Raw genomic sequence first — 22,313 nt, 5'->3', positions numbered from 1 at the left:
GCGTGGTTGGAGAAGTATTCTGAATATATGACATGTGGGTTCTAGTCCAGCCTCTTCCTTCTGTTTTGCTGCTAATGGGTTTGCTGCTGTCCAAATGGTGAGTTGTAACCACCCTTCTTAGTAGAATCCAAACTCATGGCTTTTGTTTGACATGCGGTTGCCTTCTTCCACTGAGCTATGAAACTCCATGGTTTGTTTGTTCCAGTACTCTGACTAATCATATCAGGTCTTCACCAGTGAAAGAGGCTGTGTTCTGTTTTTTACTCCTGTTTTTTACGTATTTTATGTGGGTTGTGATTTGCTAGTGTCAGGGGGGTATGGTAGTGTTGGTTGTTTCAGTCTTTGGTTGCTACAGAGAGAAGTTTCAGCACAACCATTTAATGATTGGTGCGTTGCAATTGAGTTGCCATGGACTACAGTGCAATTGCTATGAACTCTGAACATTGGAGTGGGGTGTTTCTTTACATATTTCCTCTCTGTTGAGTGAGCACAGGATAAGCTGGTATTGGGTCTCAAGAGTGCATTATTAAAACAGTAAAATACCAACAAAATTTTAAAAAATACTAACTATTTGAGCATTTAAGAGACGCAACCTAGCTTCTTCCATTATGTCAATAATTTGTTGAGGACTTCTATCAAATGAAATATCATTAGCACAGTCTGGACATTTAAATGCTCCAAGTGTCTGAGAATCTTCTTCTATGGATAGCTGTGTAAAGAAAAAAGAAACAAGAAATGTGGGCATAGTGTAACCAAGTTTACATTTCATACATTACCATGGAAGAGCCAACAGAAAGAGCTTAACTTTCATTTTATCATCTCGTTCCATAGGCCATTGCCTGTTTCTGAATTTTGCAGGGAATGTTGACTAATCCTCCCATTTTGTTGTTATCTAAAACACACTATTTACTTGTGTTTTTCACTTTAATCACATTTTTTTCCTGTACATGAGCCTTTGAAGGTGACGAGGTTCTGATCATTTGCATCTAAGAAACTTCTAAGCATTGGGTGAACAGAAGCCAGCTCTTTCTGGCTAGGATTTCTGAAGGTAATATAAAATTACCTTGTATTGTGTTGATATTAATTGTAAATTGTACTTGCCATTAATAACTGTTACATAACATTGAATAGCATGTATGAGTAGCCTTCATAATCAATAAAAGAGTAGGAAAAGCAGTCTTGGGATACAATCCCCAAAATGACAGAATGATCTCAGTTTGAATCCAAGGAAAACCATTCAACATCACAGTAATCCAGGTCTATGCCCAAACCTTTGCTGCTGAAGAGGATGAAGTTGACCAGTTCTATGAAGCCCTACAACACCTTTTAGAAGCAACGCCAAAAAATGATGTGCTTATCATCATGGGGGATTGGAATGCTAAAGTAGGAAGCCAAAAAGTTACCGGGATAACAGGCAAGTTTGGCCTTGGAGTACAAAATGAAGCAGGGCACAGGCTGGTAGAATTTTGTCAAGAGAATAGAATGGTCATAGCAAACACTCTTTTCCAACAACCCAAGAGCCAACTCTACACATGGACAACATCAGACGGTCAACACAGAAATCAGATTGACTACGTGCTCTGCAGCTAAAGATGGAGAAGTTCTATAAAAGTTCAGTAAAAATAAGACCAGGAGCTGATTGTTGTTCAGATCATCAGCTTCTTGTTGCAAAATTTAGGCTTAAATTGAAAAAAGTAGGGAAACGCACTAGGCCACTCAGGTATGAACTAAATCATATCCCTAACGAATATACAGTAGAGGTGACAAATAGAATTAAGGAATTAGATATGATAGAGTGCCTGAAATTGTGTTCATTTTGTTCATGTAATAGGCTAAAAAGAAATTGAGATAGTTGTATTATTGTGCAAATTAGTCTGCAATTATGTTTCATTATTAATAAATTAAATTAAGCTGGTGATCTGCTAACTAAATATGAGAAGGTTTGAGGTCTTAAATAATGCAATGCTGTATCAAGTTGTCTCCACAAAATCATAAACATAATGGTATATATTGTCATCATTATGAAATTCAGCTCATTTATTTTGCACTGCATAACAGCAAAGCTGCAAACTGTCCTTTGTTTTATATATTCTAAGTGATATTATTTTTTTCATAATAATATAATAATACTTACTTTATAAGGGTAATCAATTTTAATTGTTTCTTCAGCCATTGCCCAATTTGCATCAGCCAAATATCTGTCAAGTTTCAACAATGAAAAGCTGTGTACCTCCATTTGTCTGATACGCTGAACAGCATTACTCATAGCTATTCGCTTTGCAAGAGTAATATCACAAAGGCCTATAGACACAGAGAATAAGGATTATTAAAACATATCTGAGAGCAATTAAGTCTGTGAAAGAGGAAGAACCTGGAAAGATGCTGATAGCTTGCTAGGAGTAGCTAGGTTTGTGATCTAGACTGAATTTGTTTTCTGTTCTGTTCACATGAACTTAGCCTGTAAGGCCAAAGGAAAGAGTCAGAACTATTGGTCTTGGCTCTTAGCCTATGACTTGCAGTCTCTGACCTGTATTAGCTAGCCCACTGAATAAGAACCTTAAGTTACATTGTATTATGCTAGATGTTTTGTATTTTGTACATTTATTTAAGTGACTTTGGATCCTTAAGGGGAAAATGAAAATAAGATGACTACTGAAAAGTGATAATTTCTCCATGTAGAATAGTAGAGGCATTGTCCACATTGTTATGAGCTAGAAAAGCCATGCTATCATTTGCTCAGTAAAAGTAGCAACTGTCCCTGAACAAAAATATGAACACCAAATTTTACTGTACTATTCTTTGTATTTACCGTATATACTTGCATATAAGCCAACTCGCATATAAGCCGAGGCACCTAATTTTATCACAAAATCTGGGCAAACATCGACTCTCATATAAGCTGAGGGTGGGAAATGCAGCAGTTACTGGTAAATTTACATTAATTGAGGCACCAGTAGGTTAAAAAATTTTGAATACTTATTTCAAACAAAAAACAGGAAACTAGCTCTATCAGTGCAAAAGAGGGCCAGCAATCCAGCGCAGAACAACAGTACCCAAAGTTGGCAATCTCCTACAACAAGTACAACAGCTACCAAACTGGGAGAATGGACTACTCTAACTACAATTGCAGTGCTCCCCCAGAACAAAACACTGAAATAAAGAACTATAAAACTCAACACTGAAATAAAGAACTGTAAAAATCAACTTTTAAAAGAAACACAACCCCAAGAAGAAAAGGCAAACAATGCAGCCCCTAAGAAAAAAGAAGAAATAAATATTAGGAGAAACAGTAAATCCCAAAACACCCCCAAAAGCCACCCCACCCCACCCACAGAAACCGAAAGAATAGTTTGGAAGAAGTGAAGGCAAAAGGGAAAAAAAGATCTGAGTCCCTCAGTCAAACCGTTGCTGTCCTAAACAAGTAGCCAGAGTAAGCAAGCTTCAGCTTGCAGGAGGCTTGCAGAAGCAATTTAACAATCAGCTGGCTGGGAGCAGGCTGTTATTTCAATTACTGTATATACCTGTGTATAAGCCGAGGAGCTCTTTTTCAGTGTGGATACTGTGCTGAAAAACTCGGCTTATACACGAGTATATATGGTAATTATTTATCATATTTATAGATCACCCCTATTGGATTTGTTGTCTCTGGGCAGTTTACAACTCGTGACAAATAAAAATGAATTCAAAGTCTAAAATAAATTAAAACAATTAAAATAACCAAACAATTGGTGATATCATCACTGATATTCCTCTTCTGGAGGAGGTCAATGAGAGCTGTCTACTTGTGGGGGGGGGGAACGGGACACTTCATGTTGGCAGCTTTATTTGTCTGAACAGACCTCAGCCATAAGCCTGGTGGAATAGCTCTGTCTTACAGGCCCTATGGAACTGTCATCGTTCCATTAGGACCCTGATGTTCTCTGACAGCTCATTCCAACAGACAGGGGCCAGGGTTGAAAAAGGCCTGGCTCTGGTTGAGGGCAGTCAGATTTTTAAGGGGAGGAAGGATGACCCAGGAAACTACAGACCAGTGAGTCTGACCTCTGTTGTGGGGAAGATAATGGAGCAGATATTAAGGGGAGCGATCTGCAAGCATCTGGAGGACAATTTGGTGATTCAAGGAAGTCAGCATGGACCTCCGTTCCTTTCTGCTCATCCAGCGGGCCTGTATGGGAATAGTTTTTTTTTTTTTTTTTTTTTTTTTTAATCGCCATCATTGTGACTTAGTCATTGTTTTAATGGGGTTTTAATGGGGTTTTAATGGGGAATTTTTAATGGTTAATATATTGTATTTGTATTAAAATATTGTGAACCGCCGCGAGCCGGTTTCCGAGAGCGGCGGTCATACAAATCAAATAAATAATAATAATAATAATAATTTGTCTCCAACAGGTCCTGTCAGACCAACCTGGGTGTAAACTGCACGGACCTTTTATTCCAGCCCCAGATCGATTCAGTCCCTGCCCTCTACACAGAATGCGATTTCCGTTTGGATTTGGGGCGATTTAAAATTTCCTTCTGCAGCAAGAAGGATTGATCCGGAGTGACCCTACCTTTATTGTGCGGTATCTGAGACTGCTTTTAAGCCAGAATATCCATTGGGAAAGAAAGCTCCATGTGACACGCTTGCCTTAAAGGAGAAGCCCCTAATTTCTCTCAATTTCTGTCGGTCCTGGATTTTTCCTCCTTCCTCTGCTTTTTTGATCCTCTCCCCCTCCCCTCCAAGAAAAGAGACTTGCCTCCCTCCCCCCCTTCTGAGCCTCCCTAAACACATGCAGAAGACTTTCCTGTTTCAATGGGGAGGGGAGGAAGAGGAAGATCCGAGTTCAAAGCGATCTGAATTCAACAGGATTGACAATGGAATAAAGAAAGTAAGTGCAGACTATGCCCTGGTTTCCTTTTTTGACCAAGTAACAGGTTTGCTGGATCGTGGATGTCGTTTACTTGGATTTTAGTAAAGCTTTTGATAAGGTTCCCCATGATGTTCTGATGGATAAATTGAAGGACTGCAATCTGGATTTTCAGATAGTTAGGTGGATAGGGAATTGGTTAGAGAACCGCACTCAAAGAGTTGTTGTCAATGGTGTTTCATCAGACTGGAAGGAGGTGAGTAGCGAGGTACCTAAGGGCTCGGTGCTCGGCCCGGTACTTTTTAACATATTTATTAATGATCTAGATGAGGGGGTGGAGGGACTACTCATCAAGTGTGCAGATGACACCAAATTGGGAGGACTGGCAAATACTCCAGAAGATAGAGACAGAGTTCAACGAGATCTGAACACAATGGAAAAATGGGCAAATGAGAACAAGATGCAAAGTGTAAAGTTCTACATCTGGGTCAGAAAAATGAAAAGCATGCCTACTGGATGGGGGATACGGTTCTAGGTAACACTGTATGTGAACGAGACCTTGGGGTACTTGTGGATTGTAAACTAAACATGAGCAGGCAGTGTGATGCAGCGGTAAAAAAGGCAAATGCCATTTTGGGCTGTATCCACAGGGGCATGACATCAAAATCACCAGGCGCAAACACGCATGTGTGGACATGCCACGCATGCACGTTTGCACAGGGGCTGCTGCGCATGTGCAGTGCCTGGATTGCCCTCCCTCCCCCACCGGTCTGCAACCCCAAAAAGGTTGCGGACCACTGCTTTATAGGAATGGGCACTAACTGGGAAAATGTGGTTTGGTTTGTGGTATGCTGGGTTCACAAACCAGCATGAATTTTTAGAGGCCAAATGAACTGATGGATATATGAGGTCTGAGTTGCAGCCTCCCCCCCAAAGAAGGTGCCCACCAAACTTCAAGTGCACATAGAGGAAAGTCAGCCAGCGATCCGTTTGATGTCTAGCTTATACAGGATCCATTCTATACCTTTTCTGAACCTCCTGGTCCTGTGCCTGTCAAAATGACCACCACAGGTTCCCCCAGAAGCTTCTCTAAATGTCCTCCGTTCCAATTTCTGTGTTGCTTTGAAGTTAGGCAAACATTTAAATTGAGCAGACAGTCTGTCTGGAAATGTATCCATTCACAAACTGGCACTGACCTTTATGTACAGCTTGAAAGTTAAGGAAATTCACAGCAATTGATTTGCCATGAACTTTACTTCATGAATCACAAACTGCCTAAAATTAATCATGTACTTTAATTTGTGAGCTGGTTCATGCCCATCTCTTGTCCTTTCAGGCTTGAGATAGTGGAGTTAAGGAAATGATAATAAAAAACTTAAAGATGGAAGTTCTAGAACTACTGGTAGAATCCAGGACTATGCAGCCTGAGAAATTTGTCTTCTTTCCTCATCTCTGCAGAAGTAAAATGGTTACCAGTGGCAAAAGTATAAGGTTTCACAAGAGAAGTATAATTTAATTAGATATCTTTAAACAGCCCGTGGCGCCACGGGCGCCACGGACTAAATAATTCGTTAAGCCCCCTTGAGGTGGGCTTTGTCCGTGATGAGGAAGGGTCCGGGTTGGACCCTTCCTCACGACAGACAATCGGAGGGACCAATCGGCAGGCGCTTCGCGCCTGCCGATTGGTCCCTCCGATTCCCAGCCTGAGCAACTGTGAGCAGTTGCTCCCGGCCTGACGCGGCGAGAGGCGCGAAGCCTGCCTGGCGGACTGACGCGGCGAGAGGCGCAAAGCGCCTCTCGCCGCGTCAGCCCGCCGCCCGACGGAGCCTGCCTGCCTGCTGCCCAAAGAAGGCCCGCCGCCCGACGGAGCCTGCCTGCCTGCTGCCCAAAGAAGCCTGCTGCCGCCGCCACCGACGACGACCAGCCCGCCGCCGCCGCCGGTGAGTCCTAGCGCCCGCTGCATTTAGCTGCAGCAGGCTTGATTACTAGTATCTATATATACTGAAACAGCACAGTATAAAGCTAACTAGGCAAATGTCTAGGACAAAAGGATAAAATATTCAATATAAAATGAGATGATACCACAAGAATCTCGTATTCTAAAGTCAAAAGATAAACATATTCAAATTTATCAGGATCTTATAGATGTGGAGTTTTATTTTGTGTAACCCGCTGTGAGACGTTTTAATTAGTGGACATAACCACCATAAATATTCAACATCAGCAGAGAAAAGACCACAGGTTTGATATTTATTATTTATAGCATAGATACATAATTATATAATAGTTTTCTTTAAAAAGTTATGCTTATACCTGTTTATGTTTCTTTCTCAACTTGGTAACTGTATTTTAATTATTTCTGCCAGAGTCACTAGTTGTTTATCACATTTGCGGCATAATAAAATTGATGAAGAAATATGCATCAGGTATTTAATCATATACACTAGATACGGACAGCATGAGAGAACTGAACCATAAGCCAGAACATGACTTTAGGAGATGCTAAAGAGTATGCCAAGAGCCAAGAGCCTCTTGTGGCGCAGAGTGGTAAGGCAGCCGTCTGAAAGCTTTGTCCATGAGGCTGGGAGTTCGATCCCAGCAGCCGGCTCAAGGTTGACTCAGCCTTCCATCCTTCCGAGGTCGGTAAAATGAGTACCCAGCTTGCTGGGGGGTAAATGGTCATGACTGGGGAAGGCACTGGCAAACCACCCCGTATTGAGTCTGCCAAGAAAACGCTGGAGGGCGTCACCCCAAGGGTCAGACATGACTCGGTGCTTGCACAGGGGATACCTTTACCTTTACCTTTATGCCAAGAGCCAAATCAAGAGAAATCTACAGTGGAGAGTCAGTATATGTAGCATGTCTCCTTTCTGGGCTTAGGGAACCTACTATGCCACATCAAATACAGAATTTAAATATTCTCTGTCAAATAGATTTAGCTTATATAGAGTGCATATTCCCTTAAAATGGTGAATGAAACACATTACCTAAAGTCACAACTAGCTTTTTCACAGTGGTAGAGTTAATCATCAAGGTCAATAAGGATGCTGTTCCTGCATGCAATAATACCTGAAAGATAGATTAGAACAATTAGTGTCTTCATCATCAAAAAAACCAGTAATTTAACATTGTTACATTTAATTCTACCTCAGAGAGTCAATATAAAGTACTGAAGAGGTCAAAACTTACATATTATGCCACTTACCTTTTAAAATTCCATTAGCATCATAGTAAACAGAAACAAAAGAAACATGGGTTTGGATCTCCCAGTTAGAGCAAAAGTAGCTGGAAAGGAACATTATGGAGAAAAAGAAGAAAAATATCCCAGAAATTCTTGTTGAAACTTCACTCTTTCTATACTATTTGGCAGAAATGAAATGGCCTTTAGGATTTTAGCACAAAAGTGGAGGAGAAATTTCTCTAAGAAACCACAAAAGTTGCTGAGTAGCAGAGATCATAAAAAAGAAAAGAATAGAAAGTAATTGTAGCTCCGGAGCCTAGGGCAACGGTTCTCATCCAATCTGTCTCAGTGACCCCAACTGCAGCATCAGCGGGGTCAGCGTGCACAGGTGCACAACAGTTGGGGCAGCATGGAGCCAATGCCATGGCTCCTCTGCCGCTGGCCACCGCCTGCTGCCTGCTGCCACCTGCTGCTGCCGCTTTTTGGCTGCTTTAGAGCGACAGGGCTCCCGTCGGAGCAGCCATGGGGGGTGGCCAGCAGGTAGACGGCGAGGGTTGGGCAGGTGAGGAAGGGGCTGTGGCGCCTGTAGGAGCCTCTTATCTTTAATAAAGATAAGAATAAAGACAAGAATAAAGATAAGTGTAAAGTTCTGCATCTGGGTCAGAAAAATGAAAAGCATGCCTACTGGATGGGGGATACGCTTCTAGGTAACACTGTGTGTGAACGAGACCTTGGGGTACTTGTGGATTGTAAACTAAACATGAGTAGGCAGTGTGATGCAGCGGTAAAAAAAGGCGAATGCCATTTTGAGCTGTATCAACAGGGGCATCACATCAAAATCACAAGATGTCATAGTCCCATTGTATACGGCACTGGTCAGACCACACCTGGAGTACTGTGTGCAGTTCTGGAGGCCTCACTTCAAGAAGGATGTAGATAAAATTGAAAGGGTACAGAGGAGAGTGACGAAGATGATCTGGGGCCAAGGGACCAAGCATCACTCCCCGCCGCCTCCCACTGCCGCCTGCCACCGCTGCCGCCGGCCATCGCCACCATTACGGACACCAAACTGGCGACTTTGGGGAAGGGTCCAGGTGACCCCAATTGGGGTCAGGACCCCAAGGTTGAGAACCACTGGCCTAGGGAAAGGGAAGTCAGGATCCCTCCCATGCAACCTCCCAAATAGATGCAATTAGTCTTTACTTTTGGAATAAAATGGCTACAATTTTTATTGCTTACAGCTGTAAGAATCCTCGGCACAGCATGGAACCACCTGACTGATCCACCTGCCAGTTCATGTATGCCAGCCCCACCCTCAGCCCACCTGCTGGGGTGGGGGAAACCATGAAATGGCAGGATGTCAGATTCCACAAGGACTATCACCCCTAAATGGTCTCCCGTGCCACCAGAATATGAGGTTAACCTATTGCAAACCCCTGAGTTGGGCAGGCCCTATTTGCAGCCTTAAAGCTGGACATGCCCTTTGAAAGCCCTGATCCCCAAGATCCCTTAAGGAGATCCCCACACACTGGGAAAACAGTCAGGCAGGCAGGCCGGTTTCCCCAAAATGGATCCAGTTCTATGCTGATACCGCCGCCAGGCTATGACATATAGATGAAGCTTAAAACACCATAACAGAAACCTAACTCATGTGTTCCCCCAATACAGTACCCTCCCGCAAAGCAACTATCCACAAATACCCATATGCACTCTTCCCAATAAATAAACCATTAATCCCCAGGGAGAGATGGGTGGGCAATCAATCCTATGTGGCAGATAAGGTAGCTAGGTGATATGGCTAGTTTTCCCCCAGTGACCCCTTCTTCTTTCTCTTCTCTGCAGTCTTCCCCAGGCTTCTGTTATTATATACAGTTTGTTTTAATTAATGCCCACTTCTGGAAAAAGTAAAACCCAACTTGTGCAAATAGAACAGAATATAAACATTAATTCTGCTTAAAAGTAAATTTGAATTAGAATACTGTTTGGCTTGAATAAGGTATTGAAATGTTGTTGTGTTTTTTGAAGTTTCATCTTGATAACCTGGGGATTTCCATTTTGGGTTTTTTAAAAATATTTTATTTATTTTTATTGTATATAAAGCGCTTACAGAAAGATAAAAAGAAAAAGAAACAACCAGCTGGCAAAATAATTGTTGATACATATAAGAGTATAGTCTGTTATTATCTTTAAAAGAACATATTCAGTTCCCATCGCATGTTAGTCCTAACCTAAAAGTTACTGTTGTCTTTCTTAGCCAAGTAATTGTTAATACATATAAGAATACAATATATTATTATCCCAAATAATATATAGTCAGTTCCCATCGTATGTTGGCCCTAACCTAAAAGTTGCTAAGAGAGACCAGGTAATTGCTCCACTGTTCGTCACATTCTTCCGGTGGTCGCAAAAGATGGAATTGTGCTCTTTTCCATGATGTATCTGCTGGCAGGTCTTGAAGTATTTGTGCCTGAAGCTTTTTGGGTGGAGTATTTCTTGCCGCCTTGCTGTCAGGGCCCACAAAGATGTCTCTTGATTGCTTCTTGCGTGCGGTCGCCTTTGAATAGACTCTGTATATTTTGTCAATCCAAATCTCTTCCTCCTCTAAGTAGACTTCCAGGCTTTTGGTGATTTCCTTCCTTAAGTCTGTTTTCCCAAATTCTTCCAAGACGCCTTTGATTTTTACGTTCCTAACTCTCTCCCACTCCTGTTGATTAACTTCCAGACATTGGATTCTCGTTTGGTGTGTTGCCAGCTGAGTTGTGTTTACATCAGCTATTTTTTTCAAACCGTCAATTCTGTCTGAGAGCTCTTTCTTGGTGTCTTGGATTTCCTTTTCAACCTTTTTGACTACTTTCAGTATCTCTGAGTTGCCTTCGCATAACAAGCGAAAGAACTGTGCCTTAGTTAGTTTTTCCATAGCTCTAAACAGTCACAGATTACAGGCAGGAGGTCTCACGAGGTCTCGCGAGAATTTGGGCGATCAGAAATTATCCTTTTGTCAATCTCTGTATTAAGTCAGCATCCCCTGCTGAGCTCTCTTTAACAAATCTTTAAACTCTTTCTTTTGTTTGTTTTAATGAGTGTATTTATCTGGCTTGCCTCCCGTCCGAAGAAAGGATTCCCTTGTAAATTGGTTAGGGGGGAAGGAGGGGGGCTGGTGCCTGGCTTTAAAGAATAGGAAAGCAGAGGGAGAACTCACAGTCTTTGCGTTGATATTATCAGACTTCGGCTCTTGTCAATCTGCAGAAGAATGCAGGATTTTATGCAGCTGGTCGCTTCAAGCTTAGAAAATAGTTTGCGACAATCATGGCCCCAAGCACAGGCAGTGCAGATCCGGAGAAAGTCTCCGCGCATCTGTAGGACCCTCGGGATGCCGTTCCCGGTTCCTGGGGTGACCAGCGAGTGAGATTTGTGCATCCCGCTCAGGTCTGCCAGGTGCGTCTGCTCCTGGCCCTCTGCTTGGCTCAAGAGCTCGTCACAGAACAGGCTAGCACAGCGCCATCTTCAGTTGCCTCTCTCCATTTTGGGTTAATGGTGGATTAGTTGCTGAAGCACTTGCTTTGGAGCTCTCTCTCCTTTCAACATTGTAAAAGGAGCCCATTAAATTGGGTATCCTGGGAGAACAGTGTTAATTAGCCTTCCTGAAACTCCTGAAACTATTTAGACCTGTCATATATAAAACACTCCCTGGGCTGAAGCCTGAGAGAAGGTGGAATGATGCTCAAACCCAAGCTGAGCCAAGCTGGAGGAGGTGAGCTATCTTTAAAGATTCTGAATCTGTCTAACCCAACTTCTTGGCAAAGATCTTGAAATAAGAATTTCTACAGAATCCCATTTCTACTTGACTACTGTTTAACACCTTGCTGGGAGCTGCTCTAGTGGCAGCCATAAGGTTTGAATCTACAAGCAAGGATTAAAACTAATATATATTTTGACGGATTTATATTCCAAGGATTTATATTCCAAAAGTTGTTTTGAAAGATTAGTTTATGAAGAAGAAAGCAATAGTTTCAATGCATGAGAAAGAAGGATGGGTACAATGACAAAATCTTCTTAAAAGTTTGCTGTAATCTGTGTGGGAAAACAAGATGTTCAGAGAAGTGAAATGAATACATATTAGACTTTATTTTCTACCCACCACTCGCAGCAGGTTACAATCACAAATAAACCCCCAATACATAAAACATTAAACATTAAAACCATACCTAACAACAACCTGCTCCAATGATGATAAGAATAAAAAACCCTCCTCCACTTCCCGTATCCCCCCCCCTCCATCAATGCCTCCAGGCACAAATCCCAGGGTTGCCAATTGTTCTTAGTCGTGGAGGGCCCCTTTGGTTTAAACAATACTGTGGTAGAAAGAATCTTTTAAGGTGAAACATGGCTAAACACAGAAAAATGTGGGAAGATGAGATAAGATCTGAATACTTGATAATGAGTGCAATAGCAAAAATGACCTCCACTCAGATGAAAGGTAGAGTTCCAGAGGCAAAAAACACAGAAAATGACTCTAAAATGGATCAAATAATTAGCTTACTTACCTCCTTTCAAAAGGATACTATAGACAACTTCAACATTTTGGAGAAGAAGCTGGTGAAGGTGGAGCAAAGATTTAGCAAAGTGGAAACAGAAATTAAAAATGTGAAATCTCACTTGAAGTTGGTAAATAAGATAGGAGATATGAGAACAGAATTAAAATCAATTCATGAAAGACTTGATGGTAAGGATAGATGGGAAAAGACTGAAAATGACTTAGAAAAAGTAATTGATCATTCAGCAGTGTTAGAACTTCAACAAAAATAGACAATACTGAGATTTAGAGAATTTAAGGAAGAAGGAGAAAATATGAGATAAAATGGTGGAAGCTATGGCTAAATTTCTGAATTTAGAATGGCAAGCAATGGAGGTTGATTAGGTCTTTAGTGTTAACTATAAAGTTATACATGACGAAGGGCTATCTAGAGATATCCCGACCTTCTTTATTCGGAAGTGTATTAGAGATACTATTCTTAAATTACACTCAACAAATAAATTTTCAATAGGAGGAATAGAATTAGCAGTGCTAAAATAAATTCCAGTGAAAATTCTGAAGAAGAGGAAGAAATATGTTTTTGTTTTCCTCTTAAGAAAAAAGATATCCCATTAAAATGTGAAGCACTTGAAGGATTCATTTAGATTTAAATCCAAAAACAACAGACATACCCTTAAAGCAAGCAAACATTCTTTCAAAAATATAAGAAATTACTAATAGATGAATTTGAAGAATTTAAACATCTTCCATATTTAATTGTATTTGTTGTTTTTTTTACTTTTTCTTTCTTTCGTTTATTTAATTAACTAATAGAGATTAAGTTTTATCTTAAGGAGGAAAATATTTAATGTATTGAAAAAAACAAAAAAAAGGTTCAGTGGCTTTTCAAGAAACTCATATAAAAACAAAACACCTACAATTACCTGTGCTAAAATAGAGAATTTGATTCTTCTAGTGAAAGAAAATTAATGGAACTATTTGATATGCTAACCCCAAATTAGAACCTACGTTAATTATAAATGATAATTTGGGAAGATTTGTGAAAGTGGAAGTAATGTGGTTGGGTATTAAAACTTGAATTGTGGCTATCTATGCTCTGTTTTCAGACTTGAAAAACAGGACATCTGTATGCAGACATATGCAAGCTTATGTTTACTAGGGGATTTCAACATCACTGTTTCTTCATCTTCAGTCAGGAAAACATCCTCCCCTCAAAAAAATAAGGTCTAGTAGGAAACTACCATCTATTTTTTTTATTCAGTTGATAACCTGAAACTCACAGATGCATGGAGATTGAAAAATCCAGATGAAATTGATTTTACATTTTTTCAGGTAGGCATAAATCTCCATCCAGACTTGACATGATCTGAGATTTAATTGACTACAGTAATTAAAGTAGATATTGAACCTCTGCTGAGTAGGCCTTTGTGCTATAAAAGGCTCTTGCTTGCCAGAGGTGTGCGCCTTTGGTGCATACAATACCAAAAGAACCAAAGGACTCTCAGGTTCTGAATCAAACCAGAAGGTTCTAAGGAGCCATAGGGCAAGAGCTACAGGACTCTTGGCTGTAGGCTGATTGCCAGAGGATCAAACTGAAGGATTCAGTGAAGTGTAGGACTGTTTGAGAAATTCATTTCAGATGAACTGAAGTGGCATGAAGAAGGTCAGGTAGTACATGTACCACCTGTGGAATATTTGTCTTCTTACCCTGGGGAGACAGTTTTTACAAATGCAGCAAGTGCAAATTAGTGGCTCTGCAAGAGGAGAAAGTCCGGAGATTAGAAAAAAGATTGAATATGCTGCAGGAAGAGAGAAATCTATCAAATCAAAATCAGGAGCACCTAACACAGGAGTGTAACAAATGGAAGTATGTTACACATAGGAATAGAAGAATGGGGAAAAGATCAGACCCACTGATGCTCAGTAATCAGTTCCAGGATCTGCCTGAGGAGGTTGATTCAGGAACACAGGAGCATGTCCAATCCTCCATGAAGAGTAAGCCCCAATGAAGACCAGCAATAAAGTCACAGGCCCCCACAGGTAAGAGTTCAAGGTCTTCTTCCCCAACGACCCCATGACACCCAGCAAACACTTTACCAGCCCCCACAGGTGAGAGTTCTAGGCCTGCTCCCAAGGGTACAAAGAAACGGGTACTGGTAATTGGGGATTCTTTGCTGAGAGGTGTATAGGCCAAAGTGTGTAGACCAGACTAGCTGTCTCGAAAGGTCTGCTGCCTACCTGGTGCATGCATAAAGGATGTCACAAAACGGCTGGACAGGCTCATTAAGCCCACAGATCATTATCCCTTCCTTCTCATCCATGTAGGAACAAATAATACTGCCCAACACAGTATGGAACATATTAAGAAAGACTTTGTGGATCTGGGGAAAAAGTTAAACAACCTGGGAGAATAGGTTGTGTTTTAATCAGTCCTTCCTGTAAGTGACCGTGCCTTAGGAAGAGAGAGAAAAATGACTGGCTACATCATTGGTATTGTCAGGAAAAGTTTGGATTTCTGGATCATGGTCTACGATGTAAATATGAAGGGCTACTATCAGGAGATGGTGTGCACGTCACAAGGGATGGAAAAAGTATTTTTGGGAGAAACCTTGCACAACTGGTGAAGAGGGCTTTAAACTAGATCCAAAGGGGGAGTGAGACGTAAATTCAGAACTTGGTGTGATGGCAAGAACTCAAGATGAGAAGATTACAAATCTACAGGGAATGGCACATAAGCAGGGAACCACTAAATTGCAAGGAAGTTCAAAAACCCAAACAGTCAGTCCTTGAGCAGCTGGAACAGAGAACTGTGATTCCTAAGACTCAGCATAGGTTTCGTAAGAACAAATCATGTCAGAGCAACCTTATTTCTTTTTTTTTTTGAGAAAGTGATTACCTTGCTGGAACACAGGAATGCTGTGGACATAGTTTATCTGCATTTCAGTAAAGCATTTGATAAGGTTCCACATGACATTCTTGTTGACAAGTAGGTAAAATGCAGTATGGATCCTAATTCTGTCAAGTGGATTAATAACTGGTTGACAGATCGTACCCAAAGGGTACTTGTTAATGGTTCAGTATCCTCTTGGAGAAGAGTGACAAGTGGAGTTAGAATCATAGAGTTGGAAGGGGCCATACAGGCCATCTAGTCCAACCCCCTGCTCAACGCAGGATCAGCCCAAAGCATCCAAAAGCATCCCAGAAAAGTGTGTATCCAACCTTTGCTTGAAGACTGCCAGTGAGGGGGAGCTTAGGCCTATTCCACTTCTGAACTACTCTGACTGTGAAAAAATTTTTCCTGATAAAAAATTTTATCCTCAGGGATCTGTCCTGGGGCCTGTGTTGTTCAACGTATTTATAAAGGATTTGGATGAGGGAATACTTATTAAATTTGCAGACGATACTAAACTGGGAGGCATAGCAAACACAACCGAAGACAGAATCAGAATGCAGGATGATCTTGATAGGCTCAAGAAGTGGGCTAAACTGAATAAAATGAAGTTCAATAGGGGCAAATGTAAAGTTCTGCATTTAGGTAGGAAAAACCAAATACACCAATACAGGATGGGGGAGACTTATCTTGGTAGTAGCATGTGTGAAAAGGATCTAGGAGTCTTAGTAGACCATACATTGAACATGAGTCAACAGTGTGACTCGGTGGCTAAAAAGGCAAATGGGATTTTGGGCTATATCAAATGGAGTATCGTGTCCAGATCACAGGAGGTGATGGTACTGCTTTACTCTGCTCTGGTTCGGCCTCACTTGGAGTACTGTGTTCAGTTTTGGGCACCCCGGTTGAAGAGGGATGTAGACAAATTGGAGCTTGTCCAGAGGAGAGCAACAAAGATGGTGAGGGGTTTGGAGACCAAGATGTATGAAGAAAGGTTGGGGGAGCTTGGTCTGTTTAGCCTGGAGAGAAGACGACTGAGAGGAGATATGAAAACCATCTTCAAGTATTTAAAAGGCTGCCATACCAAGAATGGAGAAGAGTTGTTCTCTCTTGCCCTAGAGGGATTGACCAAAACCAATGGGATGAAATTAATTCAAAAGAAATTCCGTTTAAACATCAGGAAGAAGTTCCTGACAGTTAGAGCGACTTCTCAGTGGAACAGGTTTCCCCCGGGAGGTGGTGGGTTCTCTGGAAATTTTTAAACAGAGGCTGATTCTGTGAAGGTTCAAGGGGCTGGCAGGTTACAGTGGATGAGCAATAAGGTTGTAAGTGTCCTGTATAATGCAGGGGATTGGACTAGATGACCCATGAGGTCCCTTCCAACTCTATTATTCTATGATTCTATGACAAATGTAAAAACAAAATAATGTTTTTTTCTTAATGAGAATTGGGGTAGGGAAGTGAAAGACACAATAGTATGAGATACATTAAAAGGTTTGAGAGGATTTTTTATTCAGAAAAATATTTTTATTAATAAAGAAAAGAAAAAGAATCCATGAAGAAATCAGGGAAATGGGAGGAAAACTGAGTAATTATTTAGACAATTTGAAATTTTAGGTAAACAAGTCAACATAAATGAATTAACTGTTCAATCAGGCTGAGATATAAGCTTGCAAAATTTAAAGAATATTTTTTTATGCTCACATTTTTCTATTAAAACTTCCACTGGCATGTTAACATCCCTTAAAGACTAAGCTGGTTCCCAGTGTATATAGTGGAAGTAACAGTTTCACAGTAGTTAAGGAATTAGGAAGGGGAGAAACATTTCAGCTATTTTTAATAAAGGCAAGATTGTAGAATCCAATATATCCCAAACACAGTTTAGAGGCTACATTAAAGCCTATTCTGCAGGAGTAATGATGGTGAAAAGCCAATGTTCAGTTTTTGTTCAGTTTTTTTGTTCAGTTCAGAGTTTTTACATCATATCCCCAGAGAACTGGATTCTGAACCATGATATCTTGCTGCAGTTAATTTGCTATTTGCTTTGCAGACAAAATCACCCATATCCACTCTAGGTTAGATATTCAAGTGCACATATGTTCAGAGACACCTGCTTGGTTGATATCTTTCAGTTCGTGCAGTCTGAAGATCTGGACAAGACTCTTGTACAAGTGAGACCGATTCCTTGTCCTTGGCTGATGCAAGCCACCACAAGGGGACTGGCTGAGTGGGTAAGGGTGTGGCAAATGTATGAGATTTGTGCAATCCATGTTCAAGGGGGCAGTGATTCGACCCACTTATTTTAAAAAAACCCTTCCCAAGTAATACTATGTTGGAGAACTTCCTGCCCAACTATAATCTTCCATTCTTGGGAAAGGTGCTTGAGCAGGTTGTTGTTTCTCAGCTCCAGTGGCTCATGGAAGAGACTAATTTTCAGGACTCTTTTTAATCTGGCTTCAGGCAGGGATTTTGAAAAGAGTTTGCTGTGGTCACTTTGGATGAGGACTGCTGTTGAGAGCAGGAGAGTATATAATTACTATATAATTTTTTTAAAATATTGATTTATAATTACCATGTTCTTCCACTGCTGTTTATCTAGACCTTCTTCTTGACCAACTGCAAGAGCCATATTCAAAGTAAATGTGCCTCTCATTCCACTCCAAACAAGAACAGCTCCCCAACGCCAATTAAGTCCATAGCCAAGACGACTCAATAAAGGGCTCAATGCAAAAACAATTAAAGCCCTAGATAAATAAAATTAAAATACTTAAAATATACTTAAGATATTAAACATCAGGTTCCAAAATAGGTCAAAGAAAGAACTTATATACCCTTGTTAGGTAACATAAATTTCTTGCACCCTGACCAAGACAAGAGATGTTATCAAATAATGAATTCCTCTTTTTAATGGCTTCTGGTATCATAGCTACTGAAACCACATAGAACGGCACTATTTTAAAATGGCCTGCCATGCAGAGCTGCTTCCTCCAGACATGAACTTCAAAGAAGGAATTAATCCACTAGCTTTATCTATACAGAATGAATAGTCATATATTTTTGTTTGCCATTTTTTGTTGTAAATGCTTTAAAGATTTCTTTAGTGCTCTGTTATGTACTGGGCACTACTGGCAAGCTCTCAGTTCAGAGAGAACTGTGTGCCTCAGTTCTCTTTCTATAGCTGGTATGTACAATCTACAGCTATATGTACAATCTACTTGTGGATTGTAAACTAAACATGAGCAGGCAGTGTGATGCAGCGGTAAAAAAGGCGAATGCTATTTTGGGCTGTATCAACGGGGGCATCACATCAAAATCACAAGATGTCATAGTCCCATTGTATACGGCACTGGTCAGACCACACCTGGAGTACTGTGTGCAGTTCTGGAGGCCTCACTTCAAGAAGGACGTAGATAAAATTGAAAGGGTACAGAGGAGAGCGACGAAGATGATCTGGGGCCAAGGGACCAAGCCCTATGAAGATATGTTGAGGGACTTGGGAATGTTCAGCCTGGAGAAAAGGAGGTTGAGAGGGGACATGATAGCCCTCTTTAAGTATTTGAAAGGTTGTCAGTTGGAGGAGGGCAGGATGCTGTTTCTGTTGGCTGCAGAGGAGAGGACACGCAGTAATGGGTTTAAACTTCAAGTACAACGATATAGGCTAGATATCAGGGAAAAAAATTTCAGTCAGAGTAGTTCAGCAGTGGAATAGGCTGCCTAAGGAGGTGGTGAGCTCCCCCTCACTGGCAGTCTTCAAGCAATTTCTCCCTTCCCTTTATCTCCCTCTCTCTCCTTCCTTCCATCCTTCGGTCTTTCCTTCCTCTGTTCTGTCCTTCCTACACCCCTGTTTTCCATTCTTTCTCTCTCTGTTTTCTCTCTCTGTTTCTCTGTCTTGCTGCCTCTATCAATCTCTCTGTCCATTGTGGCATGTGTGTGTCATATTTCCTTATATCCTTCCAGGCATTCAGCCACCCATCCCTGGATCTCCTCTCTCTTGCCCATGCATCCCTTTCTCTACTGACTGTGTTACTTTCTGTTCATCATTGTTTATCTCTTCAAGCCCTTTATGTTCCTTGCAGTCCTTCCTCCTTTCCTTCGTTTCTCCCTTTTTTGCTGTCTTTCCTTGCTGCCTCGAGGCAGCAGGGGCGGAACTCAGGGCCCCGGGGAGCCCTTGCTGCCCTGCCTCATTGCAGCCTCGTTGCAGGTGTAAGTGGACAGGCCATCGGCGCTCTTGGAGAGGGCTGGGCGGCGGCTGCTCTTGCCGCTGCTCCGCCGCCTCCTCTGGGCGCCCAGTATTTCCCAGGTTGCAGATTAATCTTCCACTCATAAAAACCTTGCTTGTTTCCAATATTGCTGAACTATTAATACCAGGGGTAGCATTGATTTGAAAAACCTCTTGAAATTCTGTTTGATATTTCCCCAATCTTTGTTCATCATCTATAATATAATTATTCATTCTCCATCGTCTTAAACCAACTCTTCTAAAATTCAGTACCACTCCCAGAGAGTTGTGGTCTATATGTGTATTGGGTAAAATTTCTATATTTGTCACCAAATTTTCAGACAACCAACACTGATTCTTTTTTACGATTTGTGGCATTCTGAAAAAAGTATATTTCCATTTTGGAGGTTTATGTTCTCTCAAAACATTCATGAGTTGAAATTTAAGAGTGTAGGCATTGAAATCTTTGCACCTCTTTTATGGGATTCATCTAGTAGTATGTCTTGAATTGAACTGAAATCTCCAATCAGAATTTCTTCCACATCAATGAAAAACTTCATAAAACTTTCCCCCCTAATATTAGGCATGTAGATGCTTACTAGAACCCATTTCTTCCCAGATGGTAATGAAATCTTAATAAAAATGAATGCCATTGGGGTCTTGGGCCAAAATCTCTGCATTAAGGTTGAAATTAGTTATATAGACCATTACCCCTTGTTAGAGCCTCTTGTGGAACAGGATGGTAAGGCAGCCGACCTGCTGTCTGAAGCTCTGACCACGAGGCTGGGAGTTTGACTCAAGGCTGACTCAGCCTTCCATCCTTCTGAGGTCGGTAAAATGAGTACCCAGCTTGCTGGGGGGTAAATGGTAATGACTGGGGAAGGGAATGGCACACCACCCCGTATTGAGTCTGCCAAGAAAACACTAGAGGGCGTCACCCCAATGGTCAGACATGACTCAGTGCTTGCACAGGGGATACCTTTACCTTTACCCCTCGTTACTTCACTTTGGCCAAGGCTGCATAAATTCTCCTTCAGATTTAAAATTCGTCCATGTTTTTTCTTAATATATGTTTCCTATAAACAAACTGTTGACCCTGACTTTCTTAAGTTGACTGAAAATCTTTGATCACTTAGTTGGCGCATTTAGACCATTTACATTTATAGAAAGAATCTTAATTTTCTTCATATCTCCTTCTTTGCCTGTCTATCCTGAATTCAATGGACCTGGTTCAGGTTGATCTGGGTTGGAAGGTTGATTTGCCAGCTGCTTGGGAATTTTTTGTTCATCCTCCTTTGCTCCTCCAGTCTCCTGAGAAAGTTGCTCAACTAGATCCTGAACCTGTTGAAGTGTCTCTCTTATGGTAATAAAACTTCAAGAGCAAAAGTTATTCTAATCTCTTTCTGTAACACCTTCTGATGCAAGAAATGGAATTCAGCTCTTTTACAAAGAATATCACCTGGATGATCTACAAATATTTTAACTTCTTTTCCCTTAATGGTCAGTGGTTCCATACAATTTTTCTTAAGCACTGAATCTCTCACTAATTTGCTATCAATGCTTATCAACAAGTCTCTTGGTTTTTGTTGTTGAAAATGGCTGCTTTAGAGTAGTTCCTATTAGGGTTGAGTGCTTCAAAGCAGTTTGGCTGCCTCAGCGATCACTGAAGCCCGAGGAGGCGCAAAGGAGGCCAGTGCCACAGCGAAGAGAGGAGGGTTGGTGGCGGCACACCAGCATGCAGCCGCATGCACGTGCAGAGCTTTGTGCCTGCGTGCAGCCACCGGCTGGTGCATTACCACCCCTCATCTCCACACTGCGGCACTCACCACCTTGGGCTTCGGTGATTGCTGAGGGGGCCGAACTACGCCAAAGTGCTGAACCCTAGTTCCTATAGGTCTTCTCAACACATATCTCCTCATCTGGTAAAAAAACTTGGATTAATTCTGTGACTTCTTGGCATAGATCCTGCTTTCAAACAGATTTCTGAAGGTCATCAATTCTGATAGACAACTCTGACTTAGAATCCACTATTTCTTTCTTTACTTCTTCAATTTCTTCTGCAATGTCTTTTCTTATCACTAAAATCAAAGCCTGAAGTTCTTTAGTATGTTTATCCAAACTCCTCATAATCTGTGAAACATCTATTTGTTCTTCTAGTCCAAACTTTTTCATTGGTACATTCCTCTTTTTAGACATCCTTCTTTTTCATACAGTGAGAAATTATATCTGACAACCTCTTTTGTTTTGGAGATTTTGTGAAGTGTCTTTATTTAACAGACATTTACTCAAGACCATCACGAAATATGAATATAAAACCTTATAGTTATAAATATTTATATTGACAGTACATTGAAACGTTATTCAAAAGTGTGGAAAAGAAAGGTTTCATTTACTTCAAAATATTTTAATAATCTTAATGGAGTATTTGCAACATTCAAAAAAATGAAATGAGCCGATCCTACCTAAAATGACCAGCTTAGTATAAAATAACCTAAATTAGCATGGAAGCACCTATAATTGAAGCTAACAATAATCTATAATGTTAAAATATTAACCTTCTAAGACACAATGGATCTTACTATGGCCAAGAGCAAATAAAAAAAAATAAGCAATAGTAACCTCAGATATGCAGATGATAC

At 41.0% G+C, this 22,313-nt stretch overlaps 1 protein-coding gene across 3 annotated transcripts in view; it reads right to left on the bottom strand.

Annotated features, from left to right (window-relative positions):
• LOC143829830 (solute carrier family 9 member C1-like) overlaps positions 1 to 22,313 on the bottom strand; it is a 188,666-nt gene that overhangs the window by 108,778 nt on the left and 57,575 nt on the right. For all 3 annotated transcript variants that reach the window (XM_077321296.1, XM_077321297.1, XM_077321298.1), the window contains 4 exons: positions 18,028 to 18,199; positions 7,838 to 7,919; positions 2,135 to 2,301; positions 569 to 709 (listed from right to left, as the gene is read on the bottom strand). In XM_077321296.1, coding sequence (XP_077177411.1) covers positions 569 to 709; positions 2,135 to 2,301; positions 7,838 to 7,919; positions 18,028 to 18,199 — 562 coding nt within the window. The remainder of the gene's footprint in view (positions 1 to 568; positions 710 to 2,134; positions 2,302 to 7,837; positions 7,920 to 18,027; positions 18,200 to 22,313) is intronic.

This window comes from Paroedura picta, chromosome 2, assembly GCF_049243985.1.
Source record: "Paroedura picta isolate Pp20150507F chromosome 2, Ppicta_v3.0, whole genome shotgun sequence".
NCBI lineage: Eukaryota > Metazoa > Chordata > Lepidosauria > Squamata > Gekkonidae > Paroedura > Paroedura picta.
This window is presented reverse-complemented; position numbering and strand designations above follow the sequence as displayed.